Below are 11,175 nucleotides of genomic sequence, written 5' to 3' on the forward strand. Positions count from 1 at the left end.
GGGTGCGTTTACGGCTGTCGCTTTCGTATGATACTACTCGGCGCCACAAGTCACAGCAGCCGGCCTCTGTGACCGAGCGGTTCTAGGCGCTTCAGTCTGGAACCGCGCTGCTGCTACGTTCACAGGTTCGAATCCTGCCTCGAGCATGGATGTGTGTGATGTCCTTAGGTTAGTTAGGTTTAAGTAGTTCTAAGTTGTAGGGGACTGATAACCTCAGATGTTAAGTCCCATAGTGCTCAGAGCCATTTGAACCATTTTGCGATAGTGAACTCGAAATGTGAAGCGACACGTACAGCACAAAAGCGTACAGGCCAACCTCGTCTGCTGACTGACAGAGACCGCCGACAGTGAAGAGGGTCGTAATGTGTAATAGGCAGACATCTATCCAGATCATCACATAGGAATTCCAAACTGCATCAGGATCCACTGCAAGTACTATGACAGTTCGGCGGAATGCGAGAAAACTTGTATTTCATGGTCGAGCGGCTGCTCATAAACCACACACCACGCCGGTAAATGCCAAACGACGTCTCGCTTGGTGTAAGAAGCGTAAACATTGGACGATTGAACTGTGGAAAAACGTTGTGTGGACTGACGAATCACGGTACACAATGTGGCGATCCGATGGCAGGGTGTGGGTATGGCGAATGCCCGGTGAGCGCCATCTGCCAGCGTGTGTAGTGCCAACAGTAAAACTCGGATGCGCTGGCGTTATGGTGTGATCGTGTTTTTCATGGAAAGGGCTTGTTTTGCGTGACTCCATCACAGAACAAGCCTACATTGATGTTTTAAGCACCTTCTTGCTTACCACTGTTGAAGAGCAATTCGGGGATAGCGATTGCATCTTTCAACACGATGGAGCACCTGTTCATAATGCACGGTCTGTGGCAGAGTGGTTACATGACAGTAAAATCTCTGCAATGCACAGAGTCCTGACCTGAATCTTATAGAATACCTTTGGGATGTTTTGGAAGGCCAACTTAGTGCCAGGCCTCACCAACCGACATCGATACCTCTCCTCAGTGCAGCACTCCGTGAAGAATGGGCTGCCATTCCCCAAGAAACCTTCCGGCATCTGATTGAACGTATGCCTGCGTTGAGTGGAATCTGTCATCAAGACTAGGGTGGGCCAATACCATACTGAATTCCAGCATTACCGATGGATGGTAAGTAATTTTCAGCCAAGTGTCCGGATAGGTTTGCTCACATAGTGTACATTAATAGCTGAAAAATCCGTTACTGCGGGTATTCATTTTGCCATTTTTTATTAGTAATGTATTTTCTGTATGCTGGGCGCAGCTGCTTCTCGTATCTACAACGCCATTTTGTAAACGTCTGTGTGGCAACGCCTCTTGACAGCTCTTGTAGCCGGGTATAGGCGCCGCCTACAACCGTTTGGGGTTCGCAATTAAAAGCTGCCAAAAGTGCTGCCATGTGTCAGAGATTTCCTTAAGTCGACGCGGCTGTAGGAGTGTCTTAGTAATAAAGAATAAGAGTATTAAGGCTTCATGCATGATGCGGCATTTTTTCACTCACACTTGCATTTATGATGTTATATCTCTTGACCTATGGGTCATACAATGATATATATTTGCAGGTACGTTAAGCAGCGTATTTGGATACCGTCTGCGAAATTTATTGCGATTGGAGTTAGTAGTACAGAAGTAATAAATTTATTTGTCATGCATGTTGCGGCAGTTTTTTACGTATGTCGTTGTTAATGACGCCAGACGATCTAAACTATGATATGCAGGTGGTTCTTATCCACATAGCGATTGTTATCTGACAGTAAGGGATATGTGTACCAAGTGCGGTTGAAATCGTTGCAGTGGTTCAGGAGGACATGTGGAAAACACACACACACACACACACACACACACACACACACACACACACACGTTATATATATATTGACAGGAAACTAAGATCAGTTATCCAATAGACATTGACAGTTGGCAACCTCCAAAGTTAAATTCATGGAACAAACATCAGAAGGATTTCAGATTAATGTTGATGTTCAGCAAGGAGATGGCCTCTCCCCCCTTCTATTTAACATGGTTCTGAAAAAAAATGAGAGGTCATGGGAAAAGGAAATAAAGCGAATTCAACACGGGATTAAAAAAGAACAGAGAATCAATGCGAAGTATCTGGCTTCCGCGGACGATATTGCCATACTATCCAACAACAGAGAAGAAGCCAAACTTTCACTAGAGACGCTTCGCAAAATCTCACAGAAAAGTGGCCTACAAATCCCCTACGAGAAGACTAAATACACTCCTGGAAATGGAAAAAAGAACACATTGACACCGGTGTGTCAGACCCACCATACTTGCTCCGGACACTGCGAGAGGGCTGTACAAGCAATGATCACACGCACGGCACAGCGGACACACCAGGAACCGCGGTGTTGGCCGTCGAATGGCGCTAGCTGCGCAGCATTTGTGCACCGCCGCCGTCAGTGTCAGCCAGTTTGCCGTGGCATACGGAGCTCCATCGCAGTCTTTAACACTGGTAGCATGCCACGACAGCGTGGACGTGAACCGTATGTGCAGTTGACGGACTTTGAGCGAGGGCGTATAGTGGGCATGCGGGAGGCCGGGTGGACGTACCGCCGAATTGCTCAACACGTGGGGCGTGAGGTCTCCACAGTACATCGATGTTGTCGCCAGTGGTCGGCGGAAGGTGCACGTGCCCGTCGACCTGGGACCGGACCGCAGCGACGCACGGATGCACGCCAAGACCGTAGGATCCTACGCAGTGCCGTAGGGGACCGCACCGCCACTTCCCAGCAAATTAGGGACACTGTTGCTCCTGGGGTATCGGCGAGGACCATTCGCAACCGTCTCCATGAAGTTGGGCCACGGTCCCGCACACCGTTAGGCCGTCTTCCGCTCACGCCCCAACATCGTGCAGCCCGCCTCCAGTGGTGTCGCGACAGGCGTGAATGGAGGGACGAATGGAGACGTGTCGTCTTCAGCGATGAGAGTCGCTTCTGCCTTGGTGCCAATGATGGTCGTATGCGTATTTGGCGCCGTGCAGGTGAGCGCCACAATCATGACTGCATACGACCGAGGCACACAGGGCCAACACCCGGCATCATGTTGTGGGGAGCGATCTCCTACACTGGCCGTACACCACTGGTGATCGTCGAGGGGACACTGAATAGTGCACGGTACATCCAAATCGTCATCGAACCCATCGTTCTACCATTCCTAGACCGGCAAGGGAACTTGCTGTTCCAACAGGACAATGCACGTCCGCATGTATCCCGTGCCACCCAACGTGCTCTAGAAGGTGTAAGTCAACTACCCTGGCCAGCAAGATCTCCGGATCTGTCCCCCATTGAGCATGTTTGGGACTGGATGAAGCGTCGTCTCACGCGGTCTGCACGTCCAGCACGAACGCTGGTCCAACTGAGGCGCCAGGTGGAAATTGCATGGCAAGCCGTCCCACAGGACTACATCCAGCATCTCTACGATCGTCTCCATGGGAGAATAGCAGCCTGCATTGCTGCGAAAGGTGGATATACACTGTACTAGTGCCGACATTGTGCGTGCTCTGTTGCCTGTGTCTATGTGCCTGTGGTTCTGTCAGTGTGATCATGTGATGTATCTGACCCCAGGAATGTGTCAATAAAGTTTCCCCTTCCTCGGACAATGAATTCACGGTGTTCTTATTTCAATTTCCAGGAGTGTACATGGGAAGCAAGCCTGAAGATAATCTCCCCATTACAACTCATTACGAGTGGTACGAGTTGCGCACTTCAAATACCTAGGAGAGATAATCATAATTCAACTATCAGGACTGAACGCCGTAGCCAATCAAGAAAGAATCTCCAAATTACAGAAAACATATAGGATCACTTGGAATCACTGCAATAAAAAATCTGTATCTGTCAGTGAAAAACTAAGGCATTACATCACAATGGTGCTACCAGAGGCACTCTACGCTGCAGTGGTTCGTGGTATTACCGAAATCAGAATGATTGAAAGGCAAGAAAGAAAAATTCAGAGGAGAATATATGGACAAGTGCATTGTGAAGGAATTTGGATAAAGATGCCAACAAGGGAGATCTATAGAGGGATATAAACAATAACGGACGCCTTTAGAAGGAGAAGGATGAAATTCTATGGATATATCAGCAGGATGAATAAGAACAGTCTCACAAGGCAAGTCTTTGTCGTAGCGAACACTAACAAGAACAAGACAAAGTGGATAACTGAAACAGAAGTAGTATCTATTAGGAACATTACGTTTGTAGATTGTGGACATTGGGAATGTGGGTCTCACGGGAAGCGTCCTAGGGATAAGTCCCAGCAGTCGCTCTATAATCTGTGTCCTCGGTGGCTCAGATGGATAGAGCGTCTGGCATGTAAGCAGGAGATCCCGGGTTCGAGTCCCGGTCGGGGCCCTTATTTTCAGCTGTCCCCATCAAGGTATTTCAGCAACACCTGTCGGCAGCTGAGGATTTCAATTAATTATCATTTATTCTAGAGAACCTGCACGGTCATCAATGGTATCTGTTCTTTCGAGAACAGTTACTATCTTCATATACAGACATCAAGGAACTGGCAATCACACAAGACAACGTATGCAATCGAGAACAGTTGAGGAACATCATAATGAAACAGTATTGGTTAAAAACTGTCTTGGTTGCAATTTTAGTTTTTTTGTTTCTCAACGACGCGTTTCGCCTTATTTAGGCATCTTCAGATTATCTACATAGAAAACAGAGAACAAATACACCTATTTAAGAATCGCAATCGCGTTGTGCAGGCTTGGATAACCTATAAGCATGTATAACTAGATCAAATATTGAAAGAGCAAATACCTTTTCTAGATGGACCCGAGAGGCGCCAAGATCTGCATAACGCGTTTCTATTCACAGGAGCGAGTAACAGCTTATTACCTGAGCCCCATCTTACTCTATTACTTGCTCCTGTGAACGGGAACGCGTTATGCAGATCTTGGTGCCTCTCGCGTCCATCTAGAAAAGGTAATGATTTTACTGTTTTATATTTCTAGTTTTTAGTGAGTTTAACGTAGGCGATGTTGGCCTGATATATTTGACGATACCCTTTGGCTACACTGACTAAAGGATTCTTCTAAGAAATACCAAATTAAGGTATTTGCTCTTTCAATATTTGATCTGCTTATACATGCTTATAGGTTATCCAAGTCTGCACAACGCGATCGCAATTCTTAAATAGTTGTATTTCCTCTCTGTTTTCTATGTAGATATTCTGAAGATGCCTAAATAAGGCGAAACGCGTCGTTGAAAAATAAAAAACTAAAATTGCAACCAAGACTGTTTTTAACCTATATTGTTAAGCACTGGTTTGCTGTATGCCACATATGGATTGGAAGAATTTCATAATGAAATACACAGTTAAACAAAAACACACCGAGAAAAGAACAGGAAATAAATGGTCGAAAGAACGCAAGAGAGCACGGCGAGCGTATGAAGAGAATTTGGGAAGAACGAAGGAAGAATACTCAAGTTCAGTCGCTCTCTTGCAGTTACAGCGAAATACTACAGTTCTGGGAATGATGAGCAGAAATCGTGACTCGTTCGATGTTGCTGTTGTTGTTGTGGTCTTCAGTCCTGAGACTGGTTTGATGCAGCTCTCCATGTTACTCTATCCTGTGCAAGCTTCTTCATCTCTCAGTACGTACTGCAGCCTACATCCTTCTGGATCTGCTTAGTGTATTCATCTCTTGGTCTCCCTCTACTATTTTTACCCTCCACGCTGCCCTCCAATACTAAATTGGTGATTCCTCGATGTCTCAGAACATGTTCTACCAACCGATCCCTTCTTCTAGTCAGGTTGTGCCACAAGCTCGTCTTCTCCCCAATTCTATTCAATACCTCCTCATTAGTTATGTGATCTAACCATCTAATCTTCAGCATTCTTCTGTAGCACCACATTTCGAAAGCTTCTATTCTCTTCTTGTCCAAACTATTTATCGTCCATGCTTCACTTCCATACATGGCTACACTACATACAAATACTTTCAGAAACGACTACCTGACACTGAAATCTATACTCGATGTTAACAAATTTCTCTTCTTCAGAAACGCTTTCCTTGCCACTGCCAGTCTACATTTTATATCCTCTCTACTTCGACCATCATCAGTTATTTTGCTCCCCAAATAGCAAAACTCCTTTACTACTTGAAGTGTCTCATTTGCTAATCTAATACCCTCAGCATCACCCGACTTAATTCGACTACATTCCACTATCCTCGTTTTGCTTTTGTTGATGTTCATGTTATATCCTCCTTTCAAGACACTGTCCATTCCGTTCAACTGCTCTTCCAAGTCCTTTGCTGTCTCTGACAGAATTACGATGCCATCGGCAAACCTCAAAATTTTTATTTCTTCTCCATAGATTTTTATACCTACTCTGAATTTTTCTTTTGTTTCCTTTGCTGCTTGCTCAATATACAGATTTGAATAACATCGGGGATAGGCTACAACCCTGTCTCACTCCCTTCCCAACCACTGCTTCCCTTTCGTGTCCCTCGACTCTTATAACTGCCATCTGGTTTCTGTACAAATTGTAAATAGCCTTTCGCTCCCCGTATATTGTACCCCTGCCACCTTCAGAATTTGAAAGAGAGTATTCCAGTCAACATTCTCAAAGACTAGAAGTGCTAGAAACGAAGGTTTGCCTTTTCTTAATCTAGCTTCTAAAATAAGTCACGTGTTCCCATATAGTTGGATGTATGTCCCCACCTGCCCCGTCAACGATTCCTCCTACAGTTACTAAACGTCAGGGCGGAATTGCTCATCGGCAGAGGGGGTGGGGGGTGGTAGGAAACGTGTCGAGCAGATCTGGCAGGCACTTGTGCGGGCCGTTATTGCCGCGGCCCAGCGGCTTTGCTCTCCTCTGCTCCGTGTTGAACAATAGGACGGCCCGTACCGCGCGCGGCCACGTGGGAAGCCGGCGGGCCCCCCAGCCGCGCGGCGCAGCGCAGTGCCTCGCGCCCGCTGCCTGCCTGGCCTCCTCCATTCACGCGATGACTACTTTACGACGACTTTTATGAATTTCGCCCCGGCGCGGCCCCTTGGCCGTTATTTATCCGCATTTTTTTACGTTTTCGCGAACGGAGAATTACGAGCGTGCGCCATTATCTGCAATTGTCACCTGCGCGCGACCTGGCCAGAGTTACGAGCCGCCGGCACGGACAGGCAGCACCAGCGCCAGCTACAGCTGGCGAGGCGGAGGCAGGCTGCAGCAGACCAGGGCAGGCCGGCTAATGAAGCAGAAGCGCCGGCACCGCTCCACTGTGCCCACCTCCAACGGATCACACGGCCTCGTGCTCTGCTCTCTCTCTCTCTCTCTCTCTCTCTCTCTCTCTCTCTCTCTCTCTCTCTCTACCACTGCTTGTCACGCCTCTTTTACATCTACATCCATACCCAGCAAACCACTGTGGCAGATGGTGCTTCCAATTGTAGCAGTTATTAGGGTTACCTTCCATTCCAATCGCGTATGTACTGCGTGAAGAATTATTGCTTAACTCTTTCACGTACAACTGATTTGACCAAAAAACAGCTCTAGAAGTACACGACTTACTTTTATTGTCAAAAATTCATACAAGTAACATATTTATAATACAATGAACAAAATTATCACCATTGTACACAAAAATTCAATTTTTATAACCATTGTTGGTCACAAGGGAGGTGGTTCATTGGGTACCACTGTGATCACGATGCATGATAGTCTTGGAAGCATGTCTTCCTTTTCCCTAAGCATAGAGGAACCTTACACACACTACACATCCAGTCAGTGCGAATTTGTTGTTTCTTGGAACTACATGCTGCACAGCTCCTCCTTGTAGGTCTTTCTGGCTGATGAGATGAACTTTCAAGACGCACAGATTTCGGAACATTGGGTTTTTTCTTGTTGAACCTGAGATGGCTGCTCAGACTCCGCTTTTTACCTCTTAAAGCTACCAAGGCAGGTGTCACTAAATCCCTTGCGATTTCTCTTCTGAAGTCCTTCAGAGTCATCTTAGGCAACTTCATTTCTAAAGCATTCACCACGGTGGCATCAATAAAGTACCAAAATGTTCTGTGCCACCACTTTCTGCTCTTTCTGTCAGTTTCATATACGCCCTTCAGCTGGTCAAATTTATCTACACAATTCACGTTGGTATTGTAATCAGAGAGAGCAATGTGGCAAGAAACTTTCATTTCATTTCCATCTTTTTTCTTTCTTGTAACCTCTGTTCTTTGAGTTGGATCATGGAAATTTGAAAGCAAATGGACGGATCTCTTATCTTTCCACTTCATCACACTAAGGCCTGTATTGCTAGTAGCCCAATCATAGTCATCCCTTTTCATTTCCTTGTCACTTTTCAGCATAGGTAAAGATTTTCTACTTGGATTCACTGTACCACAAGCATGTATTTTGTTTTCTTTCAAATCTCGAAGGAGATCTGGACTACTGAAATAATTATCAAAGTGAACTCTGTGATCCTTACCTTTAATATTTTCACTGAAGTCTTTCACAACTCTTTCTCCCAATTTCTTTTTCACAGCATTATCATTCTTTCCTGTGTAAATATCCAATGTCCATGCATAGCCAGATTTGTCTGCTAGTACCCACACCTTGTAGCCTCTCTTGGTAGGCTTCCTTGGCAAGTACTGCTTTATAGAAGATCTTCCTTTAAATTTAATCATAGATTCGTCCACTGCCATACATTCATTTGGATTAAGTGCTTTCTGAAAGTTATGTGAAATTCTTTCTAGGAAAGGACGCAGCTTATGAAGTTTATCATAGTTGGTGTCCCCTCGTTGTGGCATTTTACTATTGTCATTCAAATGTAAGTTGGTAAGAAACCATTCGAAACGCCTCCTTGACATCAGCTGACTCACATAACTATCATGTAGATCAGCACCTGAAATCCAGTAGTCTCTGTAACTAGGAAGTGGTTTTATGCCCATCGAGATATTTAGCACTGAGAAAGTTTTTAATTCTTCCATGGATGCTGGCACATAAGGTTTACCAGTAGTCAGAGACGACTGTTGCGCATATAAGTTCGTCTGAAACAAAATTAAGTCCATAATGTCATCTGAAAGCAGAACTCCAAATAACTGATATAGTGTGCCTAAATCCACAATAAAAACACTGGGAAGTAAATGCAGGGGCATCGGCAGGGCGTTCAGTTTTGCTCCACTTATGTTCAGTCTTCGGCTGATGATCAGCAATCTCAGATGGAGTCTGATGCACTGTGACGGTCTGACTTAGCTCAGTCTCAGGTGACCTAATCACTGAAACGGTAGCTGGGCGCTTATCCTCAGAATCACTTGACGTATCAGAATCAAACAGAATAGTTTTGGATGTAGTTCATTTCAGACAATAAGAATTGTCATTGGAGTCACCACTGTCCCCATTATCAAATTATATGTCAGATGGAATATCCTCTTCAAGGGCTTTCGAAATTTCAGACTCAGTCAGCTTTCTCTGACCCCTCATTATTACTGAAAAGTAAAGAGTGAGATTTACCTATGTTTGAAGTAGAGTGACTGTTGTGGTACAGTGGTACATATTTTGAACCGATGAATAATTAGCTACATTTTAATAATTTCTCATACAAATAGTCTTAACAACACAAAAAACTACAAGAAACAAATGTACTTACATATTCCAATATAAATTTTGTTGGAAACTTCCGTTAGCAGGTAACAAATAACAATGTTGCACAAACAATGTCTCCACAGTGTACTTGAGCACACCTGACGTAGAAATATGAAGTACTGGTCCTGCTACAAGAACCCAGTAACAACTGCCATGTGGTGTATACATCTAAGAACTACCAAGAACATGCCCTGCTAGTAGTTCAAGTAATCTACCACGAGAATGTGCTGTTCTATGCATCCAAATTGGTGGTAAAAAATATTGTACCACCGTACAACCTCGGTGCAACATAAGGTGGTACACATATTGTACCACCAGACTTGAAAGAGTTTAACATCTCTGTGCGCGCTCTAATCTGCCCTCACGATTGCTGTGGCGGCGATACGTACGGGGTTGTAGTATATTCCTAGGTTCCTCACTTAAGCTCGTTCAAGAAACTTTCCGAGTACGTAAACTTTCTGATTAGGCTTTCTCGGGGTAGATTGCGCCTGTCTTCAAACGCCTGTCACTTTAGCTTCTTCAGCATCTCCGTGACACTCTTCCAAAATACACTGACGCAAAAAAAAAAAAAAAAAAACGCAAAAATCGCAGTACCAGCAAGGAGTTGTGCAACTGAAACGAAAGAGGATAGCCGTGTTTCTACAACCTAAATATGATATCTATTCAATTTTCGCCCCAGTCGCATAAATGTTGCGCTAGTAGTGTCACTATAAGGATGCACGAAGCCCGCGACACAGGACGCGGCGCGAACGTCACGAAGGTAGTCCTGAACTCACTCGCTCGCTCGCTCAGCTCAGCAGACAAAATGCGTTTCTAAACTTGTTAACTCGCAGCTGGGCGTGTAAGCACTAACGAGAATTGCATCTTCCACTGGCATCTGCTGATTAACAGTACTACAGCAAAATTTAATTTAAGATCAATACTCGATATAAATGGTATAATGCCTTGTTTAAAGCATTTAGTCTCTTCTGCCTAACAGTAATCCCACGCTGGAAGTGGTGCCTTATACAACTGATAATCATTTTAGCATGATTTTATTTTATTGTACGCCAGTCCAGCCGTAACAAATTACCGGGTGATCAAAAAGTCAGTGTAAATTTCAAAACTTAATAAACCACGGAACAATGTCGATAGAGACGTAAAAATTGACACACATGCTTGTAATGACATGGGGTTTTATTAAAACCGAAAAAAACACCCCATATTGCTAGACGCGTGAAATATCTCTTGCGCGCGTCGTTTCGTGATGATCGTGTGCTCAGCCGCCACTTTCCTCATGCTTGGCCTCCCAGGTCCCCAGACTTCAGTCCGTGCGATTATTGGCTTTGGGGTTACCCGAAGTCGCAAGTGTATCGTGATCGACCGACATCTCTAGGGATGCTGAAAGACGACATCCGACGCCAATGCCTCACCATAACTCCGGACATGCTTTACAGTGCTGTTCACAACATTATTCCTCGACTACAGCTGTTGTCGAGGAATGATGGTGGACGTATTGAGAATTTCCTGTAAAGAACATAATGTT

The 11,175-nt window shown here is 44.9% G+C and overlaps 1 protein-coding gene across 1 annotated transcript; it reads right to left on the reverse strand.

Annotated features, from left to right (window-relative positions):
- Nucleotides 1–7,714: 7,714 nt before the first annotated feature.
- Nucleotides 7,715–8,815, reverse strand: LOC124605986 (piggyBac transposable element-derived protein 4-like). Its single transcript, XM_047137950.1, has one exon. The coding sequence runs from the start codon at nt 8,813–8,815 to the stop codon at nt 7,715–7,717; it is 1,101 nt and encodes a 366-aa protein (XP_046993906.1).
- Nucleotides 8,816–11,175: the final 2,360 nt, after the last annotated feature.

The sequence above is a fragment of the Schistocerca americana genome, chromosome 3, assembly GCF_021461395.2.
Source record: "Schistocerca americana isolate TAMUIC-IGC-003095 chromosome 3, iqSchAmer2.1, whole genome shotgun sequence".
Lineage (NCBI taxonomy): Eukaryota > Metazoa > Arthropoda > Insecta > Orthoptera > Acrididae > Schistocerca > Schistocerca americana.

Excerpts from the sequence above, each read along its gene's own strand:
- LOC124605986 (XM_047137950.1), bottom strand. The coding sequence starts at position 8,815 with ATGCCACAACGAGGGGACACCAACTATGATAAACTTCATAAGCTGCGT.